Source organism: Trachurus japonicus, chromosome 6 (assembly GCF_045865225.1).
Source record: "Trachurus japonicus isolate A0001 chromosome 6, Traja_1.0".
Classification (NCBI taxonomy): domain Eukaryota; kingdom Metazoa; phylum Chordata; class Actinopteri; order Carangiformes; family Carangidae; genus Trachurus; species Trachurus japonicus.
The window spans coordinates 3,455,439-3,483,425 of NC_140912.1; the positions used below are offsets into that span (position 1 = coordinate 3,455,439).

The following is a 27,987-nucleotide window of genomic DNA, read 5'->3' on the forward strand; positions in this document are numbered from 1 at the left end:
TTTATTCTGAATCTTTTCAGGCCTTTGCTTTGCAATTAGTTTGTGAAGCACTGAACTTCCATATTACTACGCACAAATGCGTCTGTGGTGCAGGTCGTACACCAGATCAGCTTTTAGTCAGACAGAGCCCAGCATAGATGCGCTTGTATGTAGTTGTATGATCGTTTAAAGGGCCCATATTATGCAAATCCACTTTATACTGGTTTTGTAGCGTTATATATTATATGTGTTCCTGTGGCCTTTCTATGACGCCTGGAGGTGAAAAAAGTCTGTTTGCTCCCTTAATTGATTGCTTCACTTTTTTGAGATTGTGTGTCCAAACGGGCCAGTTGGAAATGCTGCTGATCTTGACATCAAGAGCAGCTGACTCCACCTCCCAGTACTTCCTTATACTCCCCCTGTGCCAAAAAAGGTGAACTCCGCCCGCTGAGATATTTCTGTGAGCCACTTTTAGATTGCTTTTAGATTTATTTGGGGGCAATACGCTACGAATACAATGTGGTTGGGCCATTTAGTTAGACCTACGAGAAATGGTTCAAAAACAGCATAATATGGGACCTTTAATGGTTGAAAATATATAGTGTGCGTTCAAGCATTAGCTTTTTTCCACAATACCGTCCTTTTACTTTGGTGAAAATTCTGCCAGTCTGAAAGTTAAAAAAAAAAACTCTCCCAATGTGACTTCTAGTATGGCCAGAGTCTACGAACCGAACATGACACAAAGGAGTGAAGAGCACACTGGCCAACGTGCCCATGCCATGCTCACAGCTTACAGTGGGTTTTGTTTCAGTGCCCTTCCAAAGTAGAAAACTGATTGATGATGGGAGCTGACAATATTTCACTATTAGCTTTTTTTCCCCCTTATTTTCATCAAGATTCAGCCCTCATCATCACATAGTTGGATAACCCCAACACTTGCATCTGTCCAGTGTAACATTCAGATTGTATTGGAGCCAGTGTATCAAGGTGTCTTGTGTTAAGGCTGTGTTGCATTCAGTATTTACCAGCCAAAAAATGTCCCTGTGCGGCTTGGGAGTCTGATTTCCCTCTTTACATTTATGTGCCTAAAACACTTTTTTAGCGAGTTCTGCTCCTGCAAAATATCTGGACAAGCATTTATGGCATTTAAATTTGACCATAAATGAGCAACACACCAAACTACATAATAAGTCCTAAAACGCAGATTGCACCACAGCAGCATAGTTGAAGTGTTTTCTCTAAAATATAATATAATTCCTCATGTGTGGCAGTAAGTTCATCAGTTTAAATCCGTCACCAAGCAACACTTCACCAGTAAACATTACAAATAAGAAATGTCCATAAAATAGAAATTAAAAAAACAATCTAATCCATGTTAAAAATAAAAAATAAAACCCATAATGTTAAAAAATGTGTTTCAATTACAGTAACTTTTGTTCTGTCAAGCGACACACAAAAAAGTTGAGTCTAAACCCCTGAACGGACATTTCACCATCTTCAACATCCAGTGATTATAATTCTTTAGTGTTCATAAAAGTACCAGTGTGCACAAGTGGAGGAGCATGAGCGTGGAGCAGACGGTCAGACTCGGATCCTGAACATGCCCTGACTCAGCTGAAGGCGGAACAGACGACAGTTGGCGAAGCGCAGCGCGGCGCAGGTCGTCTTGGAGAGGTCGCCGGATAACATGGGCTTGGTGCGTTGCCAGGTCCCACTGCTGCGGCGAAACTCCCGGATGTAGTCAAAGCTCGTACCTGTGAGCGCAGGAAACACCCACCTCACACATTTAAAATACTGACTTTCATTTAACTCCATCAAAGCTCTGTTTGCTGTTTTACTGACCTGTGTCCAGGTCTCCCACCACATAGACGCTGGCTCCGATGGGAACGGCTCCGTAGACGAAGGATGAGCTGGTCTGGATGCACAGATTTTGGTCATCGAGTAACATCCACCTGCACATGTCACAGGTGCCAGGATTAATGACGAGAAAAAGTGTCTGTCTCTGTATCTGTAAGTGTTCTAGTGATCTGATAGTGCTGATTGTCATAATAGGAACTTCAACAAGTGACAGCACCTGTATACACCTAGCCATGGTGATGGAAAACAAAGATAAAGGAGCAACATTTCACTATAATATCACAACAATTTGTCTCTTTTTTTATTTAAGTATATTTTTTGCCTTTTTATTTGATAGTATAGTAGAGAGAGACAGGAAATGGGGAGACAGAGAGAGGGGGAATGACATGCAGTAAAGGGCTGCCCGATGCAGGATTCGAACCGGGGGCCAACTGCTATGATATGTGGTGAGCTGGAGAGGGAGATTTACTACAGTTTGTGCTCTAATGTCTGTGAATAAACTGGAGTGATTCAGCAGGTATCTTTTTCTTTAAAGGGGACCTACTATGCTTTTCCAGCTTTTCAGACTCATAGATATACTGTACGTATGTTTAAAATGTTGGATACTTGTTCTAGAAGACGTGGAAGTGCCATATCATGAGGTAGGCGTGTGCTGAAGTAATTCCCGGGGGCAGTTTCAGGCAGCTGTGAATCGCTGCAAATGCTTGAGTTAGGAGAGAGTCTCACTTTGACACGTCACGGGTTGAGGAAAAGTTCCCTATATGGCAACTCACCATAGAACAACTTCCTTGAAGATCTGATCTTCACTAACGCGTCATGACATGCAGAACTAACAAAAACAAGTAAAATGGTTTTCCTCCCACAGCTCAAAAATGAAGCCAGTAACTACATACCCAATAAGCTCATATCATGGATACGAGCGCTGCCATCTTACTGTGCTGACGTCAGCTGGAGTCAGACTCTGTACAGTGGTGACTGTGGCGTGGGTGGGGCTGTGGGGCCTCCATTAGGAGTCAGTCACTGCCGGTGATCATGACATCACAATCCCACTTCTCAGAAAACCAACCACCTCAATAAACATCATCCTGATGAGAACTTACTAACATTTTGGGGAAGAGATGATTTATGATCTATGCTGCAGCAAGCCACCCGGGAACGATTCAGATGATCTGGCTCCACTGTCATACTGTCCATATTTACTACTACAACTATTACTAGTTGGAATTCAAAAACAAAACACAAAAATCAATTGTTGATGACGGTCATGGCATTTGGTCAAAAGCTCCAAAACAGCGGGGCGGTGCGTGGCGCAGTGGTTAAGGCGGCCGCCCCATGTAGAGGCTACAGTCCTCAACGCAGGCGTCCCCGGTTCGAATCCTGTGTCGGGCAGACCTTTCCTGCATGTCATTCCCCCTCTCTCTGCCTCCCCCTTTCCTGTCTACCTCACTATGTGCTATCAAATAAAGGCAAAAACGTTCAAAAAAATATACTTAAAAAAAAAAAAGCTCCAAAACAGCTGCTACATGTCCCTCTGATGAGTCTGTTTACTCAGGTTCTGTCCCCAAGATCAAAGCTGGGCTGACACTCAACCTTTGAATCATACTGGGGCAATAAAATATAGAAATAAAAAAAACATAAGTAATAGGAAAAATATTTATAGAATCAAATAGAAAAATGTCATCACTGCGTAACTGAGCAATTCACACTGACCTCCTCATCTCGTCATGGTAGAACTCAGATTTGCAGGTGGTCATTTGCCTCTGCTCGGGGTTGTCTGGCTCTTGGCTTCTAACTCCTCCAAACACGTAGAGCTCCTGTCCGACGCCACATGCCACAGACCCAAACCTGACAGGAACGTAGGACGAAATGTGGGAGATAAAATGAGTAATTGAGGTAAAATCCCCCTCATCCGCCCTGTATACATTGTTTTAAGGTAAGGTAAACTTTATTTGTGCCATAAGGGAAATTTGTCTTAGGTGCATAGTGCGGCATGGTTGAATAACAATACACTCAATTCACAAGGGGACTTCATTCACATATTCCATTTACACGTCATACTGGTAAGACACATAACATCACCGCCCCAGTTACATGTAGCCAGTTCGTTTTGTAATCAGTCGTATCATTTTGTACAGTCATATTAATGTCTATAACTGGATTAAACACATAAACACAATAAGCACATTCTGTGTCTGGCTAGTGTGATGAATCACAATACCTTTCATCATAACTCACAATCATCATTTCCATGTGACAGTGAGGCTGACTGAGGTGTGGCAAGATAAGTCAAACTGAAAATAAAACTAACAGCTCTGTGAGGGTGACAATAACCAATGTTTCATTTCCTGTTGTGCAACACAAACAAAAACCAAGTTGAGCATTTGACCTATGCTGCAGGTGTGTTGTGTCATGTGACAGCAAAACAAGGTGCAGATCATCTGAGACCATGAGAACCATGTCATGATGAGAAAAAGGAACAGGGACATGTGTGTCAGCTGATCAGATCACACATCCTCTTTCTTTTGTCCTGCTCACACACACAATCACTGGCTGCTGGATTCACCTTCTCTCTTTCAGAGGACAGAGGCCGGTCCACTGCTGGGTTTTGGGGTCAAAGCTTTCAACTGAGTCAAACAGCTTCCCGTAGGAGCCCCCGCCGATGGCATAGATTTTCTTGTTCATGGAGGCGTAGCAGCCGACCTGAGGGAGAAGACAAACACAGCTGTACAAAACCACAGTATGTGGAAAAGGTCTACTGTAAAAGACACATGAATCACTTGGTCTGAGCAACGGTTGTTATGGCCTCAGGCCCCATTCTGCATACTCTCATCGCTTTTAGAGTTGGGTGCGTGTGTTCAAACCATCCTGCCGAGCCATCACTGGTGTGACAGAACAAGGAAGAGGAAGTCCATTAGATGTGACGTTTATGATTTTTATTTAGCATTAAAAAAAAGACGACTCAATGACAGGATTGCTCAGCAACAGCTTCTTTTAGACATTTTTTTTCAAACATTTTGGCTTTTATTTTGACACAGGGAGAAAGAGGAAGTATACATGCAGGGAGGGTCCACAGCTGAACTTTAGTTTAGGGTCACTGTGTTATACCATGAGCTCCAAACCACCACTACCACCACAGTCTGAAACCGCTTATTAACACATTCATCACTGATGCTACATTCACTGTCTTTGTTTTTGTACTGTCAGTCAAACAAACTAACAATTTTGAGATGTTTCCTTACACTAAATCTTTACCAATTGTGGAACACACAATAGTTGATGTCCATGTTATTTGTTTAAAACAGTCATGTAGAGGTTGAGAATAGCTACAGCCTCGCTTGACCAGTCTGGCAGCTGAAGGACACCGCTCAAGACACAGTGTTTGATAAACATTTGTCACTGTATATGAAACCTATAAAAAGTCTCAAATACCAAGTTTTTGTGATATAAAGAAAAAAACGAGACCAAGACAAATAATTTCTGAATCATTAATGTGACCTATAACATGTCCAAATCAATTGACAAACAAAGTGAAATCTTTTACGGGGTGGGAAAAACTAAAAAAGAAAACTCAAATGTAGTTGCACAAGTGTGCACACCCTCTCAATAATGTGCTTAGATAAATCAAGTCACTTTCATCGATGGCAGGTGTGAAACTATTTAAGTCCAAATTAAGTTCAGCTGAACTAGTGGGACTTATCTATCATTTACTTTAGTTACATCTTACTGCAAAGGACATGAAAACATCAAAGAGAGCTTACTGTTTAATGGAAAAGGGAACAAATTAATTTCCAAGACATTAAACATATCACGGGAATGATTTGAAAAAATGCAGCACAACAGTGACATTCCAAGAACTGGAAATACGGCCAAAATTTAAACACCAAAAAAATGAAAACCTGTTGGGGAGGCTGCCTAGAGGCCTCCAGCAATATAACAGGAGCAGCAGGAATTAATGTCAAGTTAGAATTGGTCGTGGACTTTGTGTGACAACAATCTCCTATATTCTTTATATGTCTGGGCTTCATTTTACAAAAACATATACAGAGTCTGATTTTCTGACTTTTGGAATCTCCAAATACCATGCACAAAAATGTCAGGCATCTGTTAGAAAGCTGAAGATGAAGAGGAATTTCAGCTCTCAGCATGAGAAGGACCCGAAGCACACATCCATATCAACTGATGACTTCACCAGAAGAAGATTTACATTTTGGAGTGGCCCAGCCAGAGTCCTGGGGCCTCATTTATCATTGTGGATACACGTTTTTTTTACACGCTCTTTCCCCCGTTTTGTGCGTACGCACTTTTCTCCGCCTAATTTGGGATCTATCAAACCAAAACCTGTCGGGAGAAAGTGCAGAAATTTACGACCAGTTTGACCCTGGCGTACCGTGATTTACACGCTTTTTGAAGAACAGGAGGAATTGGCGACGCCGCTGCTGAGTCAGAGAATTGCAGTATGCGAGGGAGAGAGGAGCGCGGACACTGTTTAAAGTAGCAAGTGGTGGTGATGATAACACGATTTTAAGGTATGATAGTTACCTTTTGACATAATAATAGTTTTTCCTTCTGCTAGCACACGCTTTTATCTAGTAAATTAAGAAATGCATTAATATTCTCTTGTTTATTGCTTAAAAAGAACAACCATTCACCTAGCTAATGTTAGATAACTATCTAGGTTAGCAAGCATGAGAGTCATTAGCAAATGTTGATTATGTCCATAGGAGCTAGCTTATGTTGTAATGTAGTGATGAGCTAGAGCTAATTTATGTAGTAATTCAGTTTCAATAGGTACACAACTGTCTTGATCGAGTCCATGGTCCATCATATTGGGGAAAAAATATATAACCAGTGTGATCAATTGAGTTGTGGCAACCTTCTCTACTATAGTAACCTTAGTCTAGTTGTATGGACCACCACAGTCTGTTTTGACAAAAACCGTGACACTTGTCTATTTTAGCAGGTACAACATGGAGTTTATGGCTTGAGGTGCTTCATTTGTGATGGTCCTGGGACTGAGATTCAAAAGCTCTCAAAAGTCACCTCAAAAGGCCATCCTTAGATTTTAGCTTATTCTGAGGGTGTGGACGATGCAGCATTAATCAGAAGACTGCATGAGGACTCTGTCTCTGTGCTGTCTCCAACAAACTGTTTTTTAGTCGGTCTTGGTAGAAATTATCAGGTGCATGATACAACTCCTGAGCCATGTCTGGATAATAGGTAGACACATATGTGCATGATTAAATTACTCAAAGTCAGATAATTTAATCATGCACATGTTGTACCTGCTAAAATAGACAAGTGTCACGGTTTTTGTCAAAACAGACTGTGGTGGTCCATACAACTAGACTAAGGTTACTATAGTAGAGAAGGTTGCCACAACTCAATTGATCACACTGGTTATATGTTTTTTCCCCAATATGATGGACCATGGACTCGATCAAGACAGTTGTGTACCTATTGAAACTGAATTACTACATAAATTAGCTGTAGCTCATCACTACATTACAACATAAGCTAGCTCCTATGGACATTATCAACATGCTAATGACTCTCATGCTTGCTAACTAGATAGTTATCTAACATTAGCTAGGTGAATGGTTGTTCTTTTTAAGCAATAAACAAGAGAATATTAATGCATTTCTTAATTTACTAGATAAAAGCGTGTGCTAGCAGAAGGAAAAACTATTATTATGTCAAAAGGTAACTATCATACCTTAAAATCGTGTTTGTTCTCCAAAAATATTGATGCCATGATGCAATGCTCCCTCTCAATCCTTCCAGAGGGCATCATGACCATAGAAACCACACTCATGTACTGGGTATCATGCATGTGCACAGTTGGTGTCATCACTCTTCTGAAGTATGACTGGTCTGGTCTGACTGAAAATGACGGAAAGATGATCTGCCTATTGTTGTTCTACTTGTGTGATATCATCCTCACTATTAACACCTGTGTTCATCCTCGGTATGTATATATTTTTGATGTTATGATGGATGAGATTGCCTATTTGTATATGACCTGTTTGTGTTGTATTGTTGTGTTGTTGTCTGTGAGTTAATCACTGAAGGTACACCTGTACTCAAATTTGCTGTAAAGCTGCTGAATGCACTTAAATATATGTGTTTTATCCATTTCTATGGTACTCCCCAGCCATTGATGTTTGATTGTTAAATATGTTTTCACCTTGTTCAATTACTTATGTAAATTGATTGAGTACCATTTCCTTTAAAAATCCCCTGACTTCCTGGCCTCAGCATGAGCCTGAAGAAGCCACAAGCGTAACGCGTTGCTCTGAAATAAACTAAAGATCCTCATAACGCAGTCTAGTGTGCGGTATGTTCCCACTATTTGTGTTTTTTTTTTTTTTCTAACTAGTGTACTCTTCTGAAGTATTTTGTATTTCTTTCTTCTTTTTTATTTTCATTTTATTTATTTATTTATTTTTAGAATGGAATCTTTAGATTTAGAATAGGCTAGAATCTGTTCACCAATGACTTTTACTATACCCTTTGCCATACACTATAACTCAAATATACCAATAATATATGGTCAGGGAAACATTTTTACTCAAAACTAATGGTTGAAATGAACTCAGCACCCCTTAAAACCCCTAGTTAGACATCTCACAAGCTTAAATTAGAATTTTCATTTTTTTTCTTTTTTTTCACCCGAGCCCTCTGGGCACCTTAACTTTGATTGACTCTCCAGAATTTTCCCAATGGATTTGGAAATAAATAAATTGAGAGCTGTTACTAGACACCTACAGGAACACAATGGTAAAGAAAGCTATTGGTAATAAATTTTTTCACAGATGGTCAGAGTATCCTGCTAAATTGCTCTAACTAATATAGCTATGCACAAATGAAAATCAAAGTCCAGTGAACGGCAGTTGGCGGTTAGTGGAAAGGGGTGCAAAGTAGCCAATAGTAACTGGCAGTGGAAACCCTGCTTTAAATTATTATGACATAATCTAAAATAAAGGGGCAGAATAAATATGATTATTCTTCTTTCGGCTCTGTTTCATTTAGGTTTGGGAGTTTTTTTTTTGTTTTTATTGTAGCCTTTCAGTGCAAGATGATGTTTCTGACTGATATTGCCGTGTTACCGTGTATCTCGCTTTCAGAGAAATTCCGCTTCTTTCTCCGCTCTCAGTCCGTCTGTTGTCTTCACCGTCTTCCACTGATGTCATTCCACACGTTTCCAGAGTGCACATGGCTACTTAATATGCACGTACTGATTTGCATTGACCATATATGGTTGTGTGGGGCCGTTTAGGGGGCTGGATATGAGGCGTGTTCACATCCGCACTTTTCTTGGGTCCAGTGTGATTTATCAAGGGAAATACCGTGCAGCCGCGTGTACGCGGAGTTTGATAGATCTGAAAAGAGCTTATATTTTTTGGTCGTACGCACATTTTGCCTTTCCGTCGTACGTGAAAATTTAAGATGACTTTTACACCCAGTTTGATAAATGAGGCCCCAGGGGTCTCATTTATAACCGTTGCTACGCACAAAACGGGCCTGAAAGTGGCGTACGTGACTTTTCACGCCAAGGTTGTGATCTATAAAAAACAAACTTGACGGGAGAATGTGCGCAGCCCTAAGCAAACTCTGACCCATGCGTACGCAAGGCCGGATTAACCATATGGGCAATTGAGCAATTGCCCAGGGGCCCGCGACCTATGAAGGGCCCAGGGCAGTGAGGGCATAAGCAAAATATCTGATTATCTCTCACTTATTTGTTAAACTGTCCGCCGGAGCCGCTGCGCTGCACCGCACAGAAAACCCTGCACCTGACTGTGTCTGTGACATGAGCTGAGACGGCTGAGACCCTGTCCTCATTGGTCAGCCCATGAAGGCTGGTCAAAGGTGACGCAAATCAACGTGCACTGAGCGGGGAGTGTCAAGCAACTCAAAAAATGCAAAGATGGAGAAACCAAAGTCCTTCTATATTAGAACGTCTCTGGAGAAACTAAGTGGGAGCGCTGAACGGAAATTTAAAAAGGAGAAGGACATCAGAAACACAGAAAGTTATACCGAAAATAGGTAGGTTTCTTCACTCTAGTTAAAGTTAGGCTACCAACTTTTCTGCTACGGCAGCTTCCGTCAACGAGCCGGACAGCTCAGCTAGCCAGGACGGCCTGAAGTCTGACCAACGCGGCTACCGCCACCGCACCGGTACGTCTCTGTCTCCTCCGTTCACGTTCATCCGTGAGAACACCCGCCGAGGCGGCGCCGTCCACTGGACTGACCAGAGCTCAGACCGACCGGTGACCGCGGTGCGCGCAGAGGAAATGTTCTGATTGACTGGGAGTGAGTTGCTCCGCGGCCAGCCCAGTATTGGTGAGTGAAAGTTATTCATCATCATGCTGCCTTTATGGCGCTGGTCTGTGCATTCAACATGTTGATTTATTTTATTCAAACGGAACAATAACGTATCGTTAAAATTTCAAAGCAGCGGGATAATTCACGTTTGTAATTAATTGAAATAGAAACCCGCTATTGTTGTGCCGGATCTCTATAGATGGTGAACACTGTCATAAGGTTGTTGTTGTTGTTGTCGTCATAAGGTTGTTGTCATAGAATGGATCTGATCCAACAGTCTGTCTGTGTGTCTCCATTGTGGCCTTCAGTAGGCTACTGAGCTCTTTGCTGCTCCCTCCTTGTTCTTATTTGCTCTGAGTTTGGTTTCGTCACCTTATGATGTGGAATCTTAGCTTATATTCTTAATTTAGACTTGTGTGATTGCTACAGTGCATGGATCCCTGATGAACACATCACTAACAATAGAAAACACATGTTTTTTCTGGTATGCAGCTTTCTATGAAACGGTGGTGCCCCACCACTTTTTTTTTGTACATGTAAAACGCCACTGATTGCACTATAACTTGATAGTCCTGTTGAATTCTGAGGTGACAAGTTAATTTCTCTGTAAAATGAGCTCAGAACCAAAATGTTACTTGATTCTAGTAGATTATGGAGTGTCTTGTCTGTGGACTTCCTCTGTGATGGCTCTATCAATTCAATACAATATAATATTTGTGTTGTTAAATAAATATTGAATGCTTTGAAAGTGGTTGCTTATTTATTTTTTTGTGAATGGAGGACACTTCCCTCTCTTTCTATGTAGTGGGTCAATTTTGCCTGATGCTGATGTGTTTTGTTTCATGGCATCATATGTGAGTGAGTGGCTTTGACAAGAGGACATTGTGGTGTATTTGTAGTTCTGAGCATCTGCACATTAAAGTGCACTTAATGACAGTTAGATATTGAAGTATTGAGTAGCCTATATTTACTGTGTATTACTGGAATTTATTCTGTATTTTGACAGATTATAGTGATCCTGGGGTCGTGATGATGGGGCCCTTGAATATTGTTGCCCAGGGTACAGCGAAGTGTTAATCTGGCCCTGTGCGTACGCATGGTTTGGAGGAAAAGGGGAATTGGCGACACAGACGGTGTGGTGTTGAACTGAAGTCAGACTCAGGAAATGATGATTGAGAAGAACGATTATGTTTTTATTATCGGCCGTCACGCATTTAATTTCAACCCGTATGCGTTAGATCCATGTTGCCACGGTGATTTAATTCAACAGCTCCCTTATTTTGCATCGGACTGGTGTTTCAGAAACATCTTCTTAGAATCTAACTTAAAATTCAAAATCAAAATTCCTTCTCTATATTTAATCACCACCGTCTCTCCGTCATATTGTCCACTCCCAGAGCGCAGGAGGAGGAGAGGACGCCGCGGCTGCATGGGATAAATACATGGTGTAAATAACTATGTTCCTGTGATAGCCTACTGTGAACATATGATCTTGAGTCAATTAAATCTCAAACCCTGGGGGAAAAAATCCAGTAATCGTTCCCACAATTGTTACATTCTGTTTTCTTGTTATCAAGAGAAGTGTCATGTTTGATCATTCCTCAGAATGTAACTGATTCCGCTAATTATTCAAAGTTTTATCGATCAGTCTAATTACTGTAAATGTATGAATACAGCGGTGAGCCCCGTGCGTAATTCTGCACCACGGCACCGCGGGAGGAGAAAGGAGGGAGAGGGAGACCATGATGAATGGTTAATAACTCGTTTCAGATTAGAACTGTTGTCATTGTTGTAAATGTGCCGAACCGGGTCCAGCATTAGAGAGGGCAGCGCAACAAAACAACACCGCGTGCGCTCTGAGCCGCTGACGCCGTTAACAGCTGCGGCAACACGTCACGTCGCCACTTTCACACCTGCAGCCAATTCACAACACCGACAGAACAAGAGCACGTCAGGCTCATTGACATGCAGATCACATTCATGTGGTGGTTTGCATTGACCATCTACGGTTAAAACAGGGCGTGTACAGGGCGGAACGTGAAGCGGATTCAGCTGCGCACACTTGTAGGAACTCTGTGATTTATAAAGGGAAGCTTGCTTAGAAGTGTGCGTACGCAGGGTTTGTCTGAAGTCTGAATATTTACTGGCGCACGCAAAACTTGGCTTTTGGGCGTACGTACACTTTTAGTAACGATCCCACGCACAGTTTTATAAATGAGACCCCAGATCTGAATCCAATTTAAAATCTGTGGTGTGGCCTGAAGAGGGCTGTGCACAGAAGATGCCTTCACAATCTGACAGACTTGAGGTGCTATTGCAATGAATAGTAGGCAAATATCTCCAAGTAAAGACCCATGCACATCTAAAAAGACTGAGAGCTGTAATAAAATCACAAGTAGTTTAAAAGGTGTGCATATTTATACAAATAGATTATTAATTATTATTTATTAATTATAAGAGCGTCAGCCACAGTGATAGGACAGAAAGGTCAAGGAAGGAGAAAGGGTGGAGTGAAACTGCTTCTACTGTTTGACTTCCTGAGCCAATGACACAATAAACAAAAGGAATCTTACAGTAATGGTGGTAAAGATGACTCCCACGATCCCTCAACAGTGTTTTTTGATATTGTTCGGTTGGGAGACCCCTAGAGGCAAAAGTTATAGACTGTACATTTAAGCACAGGACTTGTGGAAGTGGAGTAGATATGGAGTGTCTCTGTATTGACTCCTGCTGTGTTCTACTCTCCTGTGAGATGTACTGTATGTACGTGTGTGTTGTACCTTGCGGATCATGGTCATACTGGTTTGCATCTTCCAGGTGCTGAAGTGAGGGTCGAACACCTCCACGGTGATCAGCTCCGTCACGTCGTTCTCTCCTCCCAGGACGTAGATCAGACCGTCCAGCTCCACCACGCCAAAGTTCTGACGAGCCTGTGTTCACCAGATACACAATGATCATGATACACATGTCAGACCACACCACCTCTAGGCACCTCTAGGCAGACAATACCACAGAACAAGTGTGACATCAAGATACATCAGGGGTTGTTAGACATGTCCTGACCAACATACACCGTGATGTAGTTCAGTCCAAATCTGTGGACTTCAACTACACAGGAAATCAGGCTGGTAAATCCTTAATCGCCTTATCATATTATTAAACTCTTCCCTCGTTTAGCTGCTAAGACACAGGGTGATTTAAACAGTTGCTCTTCATTCATTTTATCCCCAGCAGCCAGAATTTATTCATTAAAAATGCAAACCTCTTCTTAATTTTCTTCTTCGTTTCGACGCAATCCTTTTTTCTGTAACAGTGACAAATTAGTGTCTGACTTAATCTGGAGTAAAAAGACTCTTAGACTCTGTAAGACTTTTAGTCTCTCCACAGACTAAAATCTCTAGGTGGGGTAGTGCCGCCAGATTTTAGATTTTACTAGTCGGCCTCAAACTTAACAGTGGTCCAGTTTTGATTTTATCTGCAGGACGCTCAGTCTCCACCACCATGGATTAAGATGGAGACTTCTACCCTGAGACGTTTTCCTCTGTCTATCGTCTTTCTCACTCCCATCAGCCTCTCTAACAAGTCTCTCCCTATTCAATAAATGTGATTTGGAAGCACTTTAGGTGAAATATTTAGCCTTCTCCATCACCCCACACCTTTGTCCTTGCTACAACATCTTCTTCTCTGCATATTTACAGTATAAAAACATTTAAAGACTTGTGTATATCACTACATTTCCATCTTTCCAACACTTCTTTCCCATCCAGTTTGGTCAATCCCATCTCGCTCCGAAGTAATAAAATGTTATGTGAGGCTGATTTACATCTAGAAATAACAGATGAGGTCTGGGGACAAACGCTTGCGTCAGGTCCAGGCCTCTTCCATCTCTGCAAGGCGCCATCTGAGACAGTGTTGAGGTCGGGCTGGTAAAGATTAGAAGGACACTGTCCCGCTTGTGACAGATGTTGTGATTGTGCTTCCTATGTTTGTTTCACTAGCAGTAAAATGCTCCATTTATGGTTTGTGTGACAGATTTGACCTTTATCAAAAAAATAGCAGCACTTAGGATATATATTACACATGGCAACATCAAGAAAACTTGAAAATTGTTCATCCCAGGGTCAAACCAGGTGAGTGGCTGGCAGGTTAGGTCAAAGTGCGCCTTTAAAAAACCCACAGGTGTGATAGTTGTGACTGGTTGTGTGTTTCTATGTGACTGTCGAGTCGACCTGCTTCTCTCCCAGCATCAGCCTCCACACAAGCTGGAATAGCTGATGACCGAGTCAATAATATATCGAAGTATGATTTTACTACATTACTCAACAATATATAGAAAAAAACCATACAATGAGAATTGACCCTTCGCGTAAGCCCCGCCCCCTTGGTTACTGTTGCTACGCCGGGCAAGCTTTCACTCCCAGCCATGCTCCTGGCAATATTTGGTATCGATTTCAAAGGAAATATCAGCAAATTTCTGGATAAATTGTTCTGAGATAATAGAGAGAAGAAGTCACAAAGATCATTCAGAGTTTTCAGTGACGTGACTCGCGCAGGAGGATAAAACATCTGTTCAACGACACGACTGGACAATGTACAGAGCAGCAGTAAGGGCTGGTAATTTTACCGTCTATCAACCCACGAAGACTAAGGTCATCTCACTGGTTGGCAAACTGCAAGTTTTTGGGCGATTGTGAACCACATACAGCTTTCGCTGCTGTTTTTTTTCTCTCCCACCGCTGTATCAGTCAGTGAAAGCAGTCCCTGCCTGGAGGATCCCTCGCCCAAAAGCCCAGGTAAAAGCCGTAAAAGTACAGCTGTCATTTTGAATGTGAACATATGGTTATCCCCATATTTACACTGGCTCAAGTCAGGAAAAAAAGTCCGCTCGTATCTGAACATCTCTATATTGCTGCTGCCGCCGCCGCCGCCGTAGTAGCAGCAGCAACAACAACATCCTTCTCTACAAACAAATGTTTTTCGTCCTAGTCTCAAAATGTGTCCACAAAAGCAAACGTAATGACTCAACTGCCGAAAGCTTGCCAGGCCTATAGTTACGGTTGCTAATGTAGGATTGGACAATAGCCGTTTGTGGGAGGAGTTGGCGAAGGGTCAATTGCACCAGTTTGATCTCCGAGAACTGGTTTTAAACATCGAGGGCTTAATCTGAGCTTGCATTGCATCACTGCTGACATCTAGTGGTCATAAAGTAAAAATGTGAAAAAGTCAGAGAGCAGCGTATTACTGTATACTGTACCATGGCTGCAGTCGAGCACCTCTAGTGATAAACTGGTAATTCAGGCCTCCTTATAATGAATAATTTTTTTAACTTTTTCATTGTCTATTTGAAGAAAATATTTGACCATAAGGTAAAAAATGAAAAAAGTAGAAATTTCCAAAGAGAATTATTGCAAATATCAGTTTTAGCTGTTTACATACTTTTATTACAGGGGTAATTCTTCTCGGTATTGAAATTACAAGTGTGTATACCTGAAGCATGGAGGGTATGGGGCTCCAGGTGTTGGAGTCTGGGTCGTACTTCTCTCCACTGTCCAGGATTGCATTGTGTTCATCTGCTCCACCCATCACAAACAGAAACCCCTCTGACAGACAGAAAACACAGTGTTACTGCTGACCTGCATAGGCGCTAGATGTGCACTGTTGCGTTGAAGAGGAACTGGACAGAAGTTTTATCTAATACATGGCATGAGTCACATGAACTTCCTGCTCAGCACTGACCGGCAGCGACCAGGCCGTGGCCGAGGCGGGCAAGGCTCATGGGCTGCAGCTCGATCCAGGCCTGTCTGTTGGCGTCGTAGAGCGGACACATGCAGCGCGTCACAGCAGATGGTTTCCTGCTTCTGCACGGGATAAAAACCAGCAGATCAGACAGGATGCGAGGCGACTGTGTGAACTCAGCACATATTTAACCTCTTCCCTCGGGCGTGACCACATTTCACTCTAAAATACCTGAATTTCCAACACTGTCTTGGACCTACTCACACGTTCTCACAAAGATTATTGCACAATAAACTACAGTTTCAAAGGTGTGTTGTGATATCTTCAATGTACATGTTTTCCACGCCTAGGAAAAAAATCTGTACATTTACACTGTTAAAGGGATAGTTCACCCAAAATTCAAATTTCACTCATTATCTACTCACCCTCATGTCGACTAAGAACTGTGAGAATCCAGTCCTCCGTTCCTTCTCTGAGTTACAGGGGGGTCCGCGCAGCAGTATTTGTCCATATAATGGTTGTCAATGGATACCAACTTTCTTCGTCCAAAAAGACACACCAAAAAACATCCAAATACCTTCATGCTGCTCGTCTGTAATGTCCCTCTTGTATTGAAGCCCCGACATGAGAAATTGTTCCGCCAGTTGACACAGGAAGAGCAGTGAACTGAGACACTGGGAGCTTCTGCTACAAACAAGCTTAAAATATACCGTAGATGACCAAATAGTCGCCCGCGTGCAAATACGCGCCTGTGCTCTAATAACCGCCGGGGTCCGAGCTCATTTGCATAATAAACGCCGGTTCAATTAAACGCCCGGGCGATTAAGTGTTTACCAGTCTTGCACAGAAAAAAAAAAGTTTTTTTCAACAGCGACTCCTACCTCTGTCAGTCAGCCCCTCCTCTCGCTCTCTCTCTCGCATGCAGGCGGACACACACAGACACACACACAGACACACAAACACAGGTGCGCTAGCGGGACAGGTTGAGACAAATAGATAAATGCGCTAATGTACAGTGTTGAAATTACCGCGATCAACCCCCCCCCTCCACTCCTCCTGCTATCGTTCATAACACTGATCTGATTGGCTGCTCTGATCAGCTCCCTGTGTCGCCGTAACACAGACAAACTGTCTTTGTATTTATTGTCTGATGTCAATCAAGATGTGTCGGGGAAAAAAAGTAGTTTTGTTCCAGTGGTCCTATGGTGAAATCCTTGTTCTTTGCATGATGGTCTGGTGCTGCTCATTGCAAAAATAAATTGTAGCCTGTTGCAAATACGCGCCTGGTTCTTATAAACGCCTGGGCTCCAAGTCGATTTAGCATATTAAACGCCCGGGCTACTAAATGGTCATCTACGGTAGACTTATTTAATTTTTTCGGAACAATTTCTCATGTCGGGGCTTCAATACAAGAGGGACATTACAGACGAGCTGTGTGGAGATATTTGGATGTTTTTTGGTGTGTCTTTTTGGACGAAGAAAGTCGGTATCCATTGACAACCATTATATGGACAAATACTGCTGCGCAGACCCCCCCGTAACTCAGAGAAGGAACGGAGGACTCTGAAAATTCTCACAGCTCTTAGTTGACATGAGGGTGAGTAGATAATGAGTGAAATTTGAATTTTGGGTGAACTGTCCCTTTAAATGTTTTTCCACAACTTTTGTAGTCAAAGGGAGGAGTTTTTGTCATGGTTTTGATCTTCATAAAAGCTTTTGATGATGTTTATGACAATAGCAGGGCTGAGGACAAATAAAACAGGACAAACAGAAACATGAGCAATCATAATGAAGATGGAGGACTTACTTGCGATCCTCTCCCCCAGCGATAACAATACATTCAGAGTAACCTCTGGGTTTGAAGGCGGCAAGCAGAGCCTCACCCTGCAACTGGCCATCCCCCAGCGCAGGCTGGCAGTACTCTCTGATCACCTCTCTCATCAGCGGCTCACCCATGGCCTGATGGGATAGCACACAACTTCATTTGTGACAAACTAGGTTAGACAATGTCAGATGCATCAACCTTCTCTTCGTTTGGTGGGTTCTGTTGATACACCACTGAAAACATGACAGGAAATAGAAGGGAATCTGAGGCCAGCTGCTACCTGCTCTCTCAGGTAGCTGGTGTCCAGGCCCTGCAGCCAAACAGCAGACGTCACCTCCCTCATGTGTACCTACACACAACCACAGGTAGAACAAGGCTCACATTAATGTTTGATGGAACAAACACAAGCCTGAAGCACTTAGGGAATAATCTATTCACTTTTTTGAAACAGGGGAACAAGCTATAAACCCAACACTGATAAATCACCACCGTAGAAAATCTATTTTGTGAACCAGTTGTCCATTTACACATCCAGCAGACATGAACACACTGGAGTCATGTTTCTCCACTTAGCTAATCTACTATCTATCTAATATTCACTCACCTTTTAGTCTCCACCTACTGCACAAAAGTATCCGCTGAAAGCTCAACCATGTTCACCAGCTTATGCCTAACTTTGTTTGTTTAGTGCTGAGCAGGTGATGGAGGCTGAGATTTTCTCTAAAAACAGCTGCCTGACAGAAACAGGGCAGTAACAGTGAGTGAAACAAAACATAACAGCTGTGAATATTAAACCATAAAGCAGGACTCAAGACACTAAAGTGTTGCAGAGAGCTAAAGTTGGTCATTGTTCTGTGTGCTCTACATTGTGAGCAACTACTTTCACATCACAATACTCAATCTAGTGTTAACATTAGTGTTGATTAGTGTAGCTTTCACCATGAAACGAGTGAAAAAAACATTACAACCTGATAAAGTCATTTCATAAAAGCAAAAAAAAACATGTTTTTGAAGTATACCCCTATTGCCGGTTAACAGCAGTATTCAATATTTTTGACTATCAGCCCAATCTCCTACTGTGCAGTGATCAATGGAAACCACTGGATAGAAGAACAAAATCACATCTCTACAATTCCACAGCTTGTCTGCAAACTCGTTATCTGTGGTGACTGTATTTTAACACTGGTGTTGATCCAGAAATACTTCCTGTAATCTGGTGGGGTTTTTTAGGCTGAAACTAATTTCACAATTTTCACAAATGCAAAATGATCAAACCAGCTAATCATATGAACCTTTTAGTTCACAAAATCCTTACCATATCTTCTATTTTAGATCATGTTTTCCTCTATTTGTAGAATATAGTAGTCTATGTGCATACCATTCTGCTGTTTGCTTTAAAGTTGTTGATGATTCTGTCTTTATATTATGTTTGACAGCAAAGGTTATCCCTCTACATTTTTCGATAACCTCTGAGCGTTACCCACCCTGCGATCCTCTGGGTCATGTGCGAACCATCGCACCACAGCCTCCAGCACGTGCTTTTCGTTGCCCACGTTCAGCTTTTCCATGGCAAGCAGCTCACAGAGCCGGTCCGGGGGCAGCTCCCTGAACTCCTCAGTGACGGCCACATCACGAAAATGCGTCTGCAGGAACTCGGTAGCGACATAGTGGACGTGGTAAAGGCAGTAGTGCAGAGAGAAGAGCCGGATGCCAATGCAGTTTTCTGCAGTGATGCAGCTCTCTAAGAACTGACAGCACAGAGACTTGAGGTCTGTCATGAGGAGCAGGTCAGACGCCTGCACCATGTCCTGGATGGTGTCTTCACTCAAAGTGATCTGTGTGTGTAGGAGGTGAGACAAAGTGTGCGTTTATCATACTTGGTCATACTTATACTTGGCTTATCATACTATGGCAAATTGTGCAAGCTATTTTTAGAACGGCAGAGTGGAGCCGCGAGCTGCTCAGAGCTACGCTACAGAGGCTAATGGGATTTCTTGGTTTCCCTCATCATATACATAACAACATAACATCATAACAACTCCAAAACGCTCTGGTGGACAAGTTGTGACCTGCACATTCACCACGCTATGAGATAATAAGGGAACGTTACGAGACTGAGTTGTTTTCTAGGCAAATGCACAGACTGCTTGCCGAAAAACTGCCCTTGGCAGGAACGCGCATCAGCGGTTTTGCATGAATTTACCTTGAAAACAACTCGGTCTCGTAACGTTCCGTTATTATCTCATAGCGTGGTGAATGTGCAGGTCACAACTTGTCCACCAGAGCGTTTTGGAGTTGTTGGATTGTGTATTTGATGAGTTTGATGAGGGAAACCAAGAAATCCCATGAGCCTTTGTAGCGTAGCTCTGAGCAGCTCACGGCTCTCCTCCGCCGTTCTAAAAACAGCTTGCACCGACAATTAGAGGTAACGAACCTACTGCTATGACTATAGGGATTATGGCAATGGGCCAATTTGCCAAAAATGTTGAACTATCCCTTTAAGACATATTCATGTTGTTGTTGTTTATCTTTTTATAAGCCCACAAACTCACTTCACCACTGAAGATGTAGTCCAGTATCTGTTTCATAATCGCCATGGAGACCCCTTGCAGTTCAATTCTGTATGTAGACCCATCTTCTTTTGGAGGATTGTAGTTCAGCTTGGTCCTAGAAGGAAATAACACAACTGAATATGACAAAACACGGGCTGGGAGAAAAAACTGGAAGCCTGCAGCTTTCTAGTAACAGTGCCACTAGTGGACAAACCCTTGTTTTGGTGACACTGCACAAGTGCAGTGCATGTTCATATCTGGGTGCACTGACAAGTTTTCTGACCTGACATAAGGGCTAGCAGCAGCCAGGATGTTTTTCTGGACAGGAAGCTCCTCTCCATCCACCACCAACAGCGCATCGTGAAAACTTTGCTCCTGCCAGAAGGTGCGGAGGACCCGGAGCAGTTTCTGGGAGTGCTGCGGGTCTGAAACCCGTGAACCAGGCTCAGTCGATCTGGAGTCGGGCATGTCTCGTCTTGTGACAGCCCGGAACAGTATTGAACAGTATAGCTACAGTTCACTCCTGTAACAGAGAGCACCGGTCAGTCATGACGTCAGAATAAAACACAATTTGATTTGATTTATTTAAGATAAATGCATGGTTGGTTGGCAGGCTACTCATCTAGCTAGCTAGTACCCCACATTAACAATAGATATTAATTCAAAGGCTTGGAAGCAGACTGGTTAGAGTTAAAGCGAGATTAGGGTTTGGTTGAGCATCCGTAAACACAACGGGCTGGGCTGAGTGTCAGGTTAAAGGGCAGTGGACGGGGAAACGCACTTCACTTTCCCCAGGATCTGTCCCCACAGAGTCCTGGGCTTTACCGAGATCCGCACCACACCTCTGTGGGAGGAAGCGAGCCGTGTCGACCGCATGTTTCTGACACAACACGGTGCATTAGACTCGTCAGACGATCCAGCTGTCTGATACTGTCTACCTGTGGTTTGCGTTTGAGCTGCAGGTGAGGCTGGTGTGTGCACACGAGCTAGGCTAAGTAGCAAAACAACCGACATGTGGCCTGACGACATTCCTCTGACAAACACTGTGAAATGTCACCGCAAAAGTTACTGACAAGTCATCGTCGAAGGGGGAAGCTATGTTGCCTGGGAAAATGACTGGCAAACAGGGAGAACTGAAATCATGTTAAGACGAGAGAGAGAGAGAGCCCTGCCTGCGTGTTTACAATGGTCCAAAGTTGTTATGTCACGTTTTTACCATTAAACAATTCGAGTTTAGTCGTTCAAGAGTCTTACCTTAAGACAGTTAAATGCGTTTTTCTGTTTTATAAGCGAAGGCTGCGCCTACTAGTGAGCAACAATTAAGACAACATTTAAGCACCGGGGCGGCGAATGTTGCGAATGCATGGGAAGAGGCGTAACGTGCTGCATTCACGGTCAAAGAAAATGTAGTAAATAATGGTGTTCCTGTATTCATTCAACCTTTATCATTTGGAAATGCATTGAGGTGGTCGTCATAATAACAATTTATCCGAGAAAAAGAACAGATAATCAAAGTGACCAAGACCAGCATTGGACGTTAAATCATATATGATTGTGTGTGCTGTACACAAATGAAAACAAACAATAAATACATATGCGTACACAAGACAACATTCGGTGATCTTCCACAATTTCCAAGACTACCAATTAGTGAAATAAATGTCAACAAGTTTCATGATGTAGGCTGCCAGGCTAACATTATTATGGCACTGTATTGTCAAAAGAAATTAACTGTCCTTGAACGCAACATCGACTAGGCGGAAACCTCGAAACCTGTGTGAATAAACACCGTTCCAACACTTTTAGAGCAAGTATGTACCAACAAACCTGTGAATACCTTAATATTAAATAGATTTTTTGTTTTTACATCATATGGATAGCTGATGTTTGGTTTACTTTTAAGATGTTACAGTAATGAAATGTGTTCATATACACATTGCTTACATTTTGAAATGGATGTAACAAGAGAGTGTGTAAACGATATGGAACGCGACCATTAAACAACCCGCTACAATAAAGCTATCAAGGATACCACCAAACAATACTTCCGTTGTGAGCAACGCCTTCTTTACCAACTAACTAACTTTTGTGTTATATTCACCAGCTCAATACAACAGGAGTGTAATGATTAATAACTAAATGTTGTTTTTTAATCGCTTATGTCAATGATGACCACTCCAGTCCGTACAAAAGTACATAGACGGACTTTCGTGCTTTTAATTTGAAAAAACTCGTCTAGCGGCTACTTTGTTACTTTCCGGTATATTGACCATCGCCGCCATGACTTTCGTTAAACGTAGTTGATGGCATATATTTCACAAACGTACACAGGGTCACACAAAGGTAAGAGCTTGTGTAAACTTTTATGCTAAGCTAGCGAACATATTAAATAGGCTACCATAGGCTACACCGTGTAAAGCTGTCTACAGTGGCGACGGGAGTAATTTGACAGTCAACGCGCCTTTTTTAAGGTTTGAAAACTTTCTCTTGCTATTGAAACAAAACGTGTCATTTTAAACCAACCAAGTCGTACTTTATGGTGGCCCATGTCTTTTTGTTTCTAGCTCCCATGGTGTTGTTGTGATGGAGGAACCTTAAAGCGTCGTACAAGTTTGCCCCACGGAACAAAACTGCCCACACACACGGTTTGAAAACATCAACATGCCGCGAACCGGTGGGAACAACCCGTCTCCCTGGATCGAGAAACTGATCCTCAGCTACGACGTCCAGCAGAGGGAGAGCAGCACCATTGTCCGGCTGAATGCTCATGTCACCGGGCTGGGTCAGATGTCTCAGTCTCAGGCCCAGGGCTCCGTGGGTCCCATCGCTCTCCTCATACTGTCCGACGGGCAGCTCCAGCTCCCCGCCGTCCTCACCGCGTCGGCCTGGGAGCAGCTCCAGGAGCGGGAGGACCGAGAGAGCTTCTCCAGCCTGGTCAACACCACCGTGTGCATCCGGGACTACCAGCTGCAGTTCCACATGGCCCTGGAGCAGCATAAATGCAGGTTCTTCCTCTCGGTGGGAGAGCTGGGCACCGTGGCCACCGGCCCGCTTAAAGACAGCACCCCTTGCTGCAGGACCGTGTCCTCCATCAGGATGAAGATTTGTGAGGTATGGAGGACCCTGTCAGGACAAGACTGGCAGAGCCTCCAGAGGGACACATGCGGGGTTGATCTGTCAATGCTGCTGTGGGAGTGGCAGGATGACTATGTGCAGGATGTGCTGGAGGGGGTCCGGGAGAGACTGACAGCAGCCGGCAGCCGCCCCATAAGCCCCCAGCCCTCCACCTCAGGGCCGGCCCACTCAGACACATTCACCGGCACAAGCTGGGATGCAGACAGGATTACATACAAGGGAGATAAATCTTTCAGTGTCCCTATTAAGTGCCTTCTCATCCCAGAGGAAGATGCTCAGCAGCTTCCAACACTTCCTAAAGCTGGAGGCAGAACACCAACGCCTCTTAAAGCTGGAGGCAGAACACCAACACCTCCTAAAGCTGGAGACAGAACACCAACAACTCCTCAAGCTGGAGGAAGAACACCAACGCCTCCTAAAGCTGGAGACAGAACACCAACACCTCCTAAAGCTGGAGGAAGAACACCAACGCCTCCTAAAGCTGGAGGCAGAACACAAACACCTCCTAAAGCTGGAGGAAGAACACCAACACCTCCTAAAGCTGGAGGCAGAACACCAACACCTCCTAAAGCTGGAGGAAGAACACCAACGCCTCCTAAAGCTGGAGGCAGAACACCAACACCTCCTAAAGCTGGAGGCAGAACACCAAGCAGGCCTCCTGAGGACAAAGAGACACACGTCTGCCAACCTCCAGAGACTGTCCAAACCGCCGCAGCAGCTGCTGCGGAGAAAAGGACGTTTCCTCTTCCTGAAGAGCACGAGGACATGACTTCACAGATAATTAACAGTGAGCCTGAGCTGCTTTTAGACAACCCTTGGGACATTTTTCCACCTCCAGGTGTCTCATCCTCATCCCCTGAAGCATCACCGCCAAACCGCACCGCCACTAAAGCCAAGGCCGATCGTGCTGCAGTCTTAACCAGCACGCAGCTTCCTAACCACAGCCCCACCCAATCCCAGCAAACATCGGGGAACAGCAAAGGAGAACACAGCTACTTCCCGCCGTACCAGAAGCCGCCACATCCCAGCAGCCTCACCACCACCGCAGGTTCCTCGACTTCAGTTTCAGTGAGTCCTCCGGACCCCTTTGCCAGACCCTCAAACCTTTCGCCTGCCACAGACAAACACTGTACCAACGGAGCACAGCAGAATCTGTCAGCTTTGGACATGGAGGAGACTATTGAGAGAAGATATAAAAAGGCAAAGAGAAAGAGAAGTGGGCCCACATCAGGAGAACATCCCACCACAGCGGAGGAGCCAGCAGAGGCAGCTCAGACCAGTGTGATCCCTCCCTCTTGGCTTTTTGAAACCCAGGCGGCCTCTGCTGCTGGTGGGGAGGGGAGCAGTCAGGAAGGGAGTCTCACTGCGTCAGCCACCATAAGAAAAGCTCCAACTGTTCACAGCAGCGGCCAGCCGTTCTCTTACACCTACCAGGTGTCTGGGCACAATCTGCTGGACTTCAGTCGCTTCGAAGTTACTGAATCTTTGCTGCTCTGGGCCGTGAAGTATCTTGTCGTTCCGAAGCAGACAGACGATCCACACGCTGTGTCGGCAGCTCCTGACATGAACAGGGTCACTAAACTGTAGGTTCACCATGTTGAAAGCCAGTGAAGTTGGTCTCTTTGTTGTTCTATTCATGTTGAATGCTGACTCATGTTCTTACAGTGCTGTATAGATGAGTGAGTCTATTTTGTATTGTTTGTTTAAGCACTGAAAAAAATTGTTTGTTAAGAAAATAAATAAAATAAAACAGTATGTTTCCATTCTGTTATGTCAACCATAACAAACGCTAGTTTAACACTTTGTCTTAAATCCACTGCCAGCTTTTTCTTTAGCTTCTGTTGTAATGTAAAACTCAATGAGCCATTAGAAAAAGATAATGTATTCTTCAAGATAATGTATTTATTCCCCACACAATGAGGAAATGTTCACAGACATAAAAGGTCTATATAGTTCATTCTGAGACATGCATGGTGCTGCTGCAGATAAGGTTAATGTGAGGGGTGAGAGAGGCCTCTTCATAGTTGTCTGTTTCCACCGCCATGTGTATAGTAACACTGAACTGGACACTGTTATTGTGGTAGCAGCATTTTTTTTTTGTATAATTGTTGAAACCAAGTAGAAGAGGCTTGTCTTATTCTGAGAGTTTGAATATTTGTTCATAGTGTTTTAAAGGGATAGTTTACCATTTATGCAAATTCACCTATTGCCATAATCTGCCCTGTAATCATAGGGGTAGGGCTTTAATTATCAGTGCATGTTTGTTTTGAGATCCGTGGGGCAGACACACAAGCTGCTCAGCGAACACAATGGAGGCGAACGGTACTGGTCTCCTGACCCTCAAAACTCATCAAATACACAATCCAACAACTCTAAAAAGCTCTCGTGGAGAAATTGTGACCTGCACATTCACCACACTGTGAGATAATAATGTAACATTAAGAGACAGAGTTGTTTTTGAGACAAATTTATAGCCAGAACTACATTCCAGACACGGCTGCTGGGCGGAGTCACTTCAAAGGTGCAAGTAGTTATAAGTATTTGCTTCAAGTGTCGTAATGTTACATAATTATACACGATTATTTCATAGCGTGGAGAATGTACAGGTCACAACTTGTCCACAAGAGTGTTTCGGAGTTGAAGATAAAAAACAAACAGCAAGGAGACTGTCCTGGTGCAAGTAAGTGGTAAAAAAGTAAAAGGCAGTCCAATACTGATGGGTCCAAGGCTCCTTTATTTTACAGTGTTTTGGAGTTGTTTGTGTTTGTGGGCTATTTGATGAGTTTTGAGGGACAGGGGACCTGTACCATTCACCTCCATTGTGTTTGCTGAGCAGCTCATGTCTCTGCCCCGCGGATCTCAAAACAACATGCACTGATAATTAAAGATAATGAACCTACCCCTATGACTACAGGGATTATGGCAATAAGTGAATTTGCCAAAATGTTGAACTATCCCTTTAATGTGTTAACTGGCAGCAGGACACCTATTCATCTCATTTCAAGGTAAAGGCTGTTTTTCAGACGTAATTGTCAATACATCTGAAATGTGTGTGAGCAATACAAAGGTGTCATGAAAGTCACACACTTCTTAACTGTATGAAATTAATGATAAAGGATTAGTTAGATTTGTGTCATAGGATGAGGGTCTTTATCCAAACACTCAGTGGACAGTAGCTATACCATAGCAATGTAACGTAGCCACTCTCCCAGTGAGGCCTGTGACAGTCAAGTAGTTTTCTATTCGTCCACAAGGTGTCACCAAATACATGTCTGAGCTTGGATCAGAAACAGTGAATTGGGACCAAACTGGACACCACATCGAACTCTAGACATTTTTACCACAGTCACAAAGAAGAGAAACTCTTTTTAATAATAACAATGACAAAGAACCTGATTGCTGTTCTCTCACACAAAGCGACCTATATGGTGGATAAGTTGACATAAAATATTCCAAAACTGCTCAGTGGTTAACGTGTGTGTGTGTGTGTGTGTGTGTATGTGTGTGTGTGTGTGTGTGTGTGCGTGTGTGTGTGTGTGTGTGTGTCTGAGTTTGTTTGCTGGAATTATAAAGGGACTATAAACCAGTGCAAATTAGCCGTTAACCATCTGTGTTGTGAGTTTTCATAATTCTCAAAGCTCCTCTCTGCTCAGAGAGGTGTGAGCAGTCTGATGCCTGAGCCTCATCGTGCAGGATGATGTCTGATAAAAGACACACTGATGTGGTGCAGCGGTTCAGCAGCTTCTCTGTGCTCTCGGTCTAAGATGTGCTTATAACAACACATCCTTTAGTCTGAAGGCAACACACTCAAGAGTGATGTGTTCTACCACACACACACACACATTGTGAAAAGTGAGGAAGGAGACAACTTGTGTCCAGCTGTTAAATTTCTAAAGTGAGAAATCAGACTGGGACAAAACAGAACATTTGTATGTCTTGAAACACGCCAGCAGGTGATGTTCAGTGTACAATGCTGTGAGGACATACAGAAGATCACAAATTTATATTTTTGAATGTTTTGGGCATTTATTCATTCATTTTAAGTGATTTTCAGTGAGCCTGGATCTGTTAAACCTTAAAGAGCCTCATTCCTCTTTGCCTATATCAGCTGAGGAAGGAACAGATTAGCTCTCTTCCTCTAATAAAATGTGTTGGGAACTAAAGCAAGAGCTGGAAACTAGAAAACTGATGGTGGTGTCCAGCTATTTATTTTAAATTTTCTTAAAAACTGAAAGTAATGTGAATGATGCGTATTCTCATCCTGACTATGTCAGATTTGTTAGCTGTATAGTGTCAGCTGGTATTTGTACAGAATAGACATGGTAAATTGATGCTGCTAGATGTTGGAAACAATAACAGTTTTATGAACTAAGGCTGTAGCTTTAATAGTAGGATTAGGACCTCATATTCCTCTTAAATACTCCCACTGTCCACATCACAGTCCCATTAGTCCAGTGTACCAGCTGATAGACTGTTTCATTAATATAAATTAATACAAATCCTAAATTGCGTCCTCAGCAGTTGTGGATGGAAAGTATCTTTCAGCGGGCGGCCTTTGAAAAAGTCAGATCCTGCTCT

At 43.1% G+C, this 27,987-nt stretch overlaps 2 protein-coding genes across 3 annotated transcripts; one reads left to right on the forward strand and one right to left on the reverse strand.

Annotated features, from left to right (window-relative positions):
- Nucleotides 1-858: 858 nt before the first annotated feature.
- Nucleotides 859-20,757, reverse strand: gan (gigaxonin). The gene is made up of 12 exons (XM_085778332.1): nt 20,558-20,757; nt 20,275-20,389; nt 19,207-19,557; nt 18,003-18,071; nt 17,705-17,856; nt 15,898-16,019; nt 15,649-15,761; nt 12,942-13,091; nt 4,400-4,536; nt 3,547-3,681; nt 1,822-1,931; nt 859-1,733 (listed from the first exon to the last, which is right to left on the reverse strand). The coding sequence occupies exons 1-12, from the start codon at nt 20,740-20,742 to the stop codon at nt 1,561-1,563; spliced, it is 1,812 nt and encodes a 603-aa protein (XP_085634458.1). The 5' UTR covers nt 20,743-20,757; the 3' UTR covers nt 859-1,560.
- A 1,783-nt stretch (nt 20,758-22,540) lies between these two features.
- On the forward strand, nt 22,541-25,066 carry acd (ACD shelterin complex subunit and telomerase recruitment factor). Of its 2 annotated transcripts, none has more exons than XM_085778335.1 (2): nt 22,541-22,745; nt 22,839-25,066. In XM_085778335.1, exon 2 carries the CDS (start codon nt 22,936-22,938, stop codon nt 24,994-24,996), a length of 2,061 nt encoding a protein of 686 aa, XP_085634461.1. In that variant the 5' UTR covers nt 22,541-22,745; nt 22,839-22,935; the 3' UTR covers nt 24,997-25,066. The 2 variants fall into 2 exon arrangements, with proteins under 2 accessions (XP_085634461.1, XP_085634460.1); XM_085778334.1 differs by having other exon boundaries at nt 22,556-22,617.
- Nucleotides 25,067-27,987: the final 2,921 nt, after the last annotated feature.

What these genes read in the sequence shown, in the direction of transcription:
- gan (XM_085778332.1), bottom strand. Translation starts at nt 20,742, where the DNA reads ATGCCCGACTCCAGATCGACTGAGCCTGGTTCACGGGTTTCAGACCCG. An exon ending in ACTACATCTTCAGTGGTGAA is followed by an intron (nt 19,558 to 20,274) that starts GTGAGTTTGTGG and finishes CTACACACACAG; the next exon opens with ATCACTTTGAGTGAAGACAC. An exon ending in GGTGGGAGACCTGGACACAG is followed by an intron (nt 1,734 to 1,821) that starts GTCAGTAAAACA and finishes CTGCGCTCACAG; the next exon opens with GTACGAGCTTTGACTACATC.
- acd (XM_085778335.1), top strand. Translation starts at nt 22,936, where the DNA reads ATGCCGCGAACCGGTGGGAACAACCCGTCTCCCTGGATCGAGAAACTG.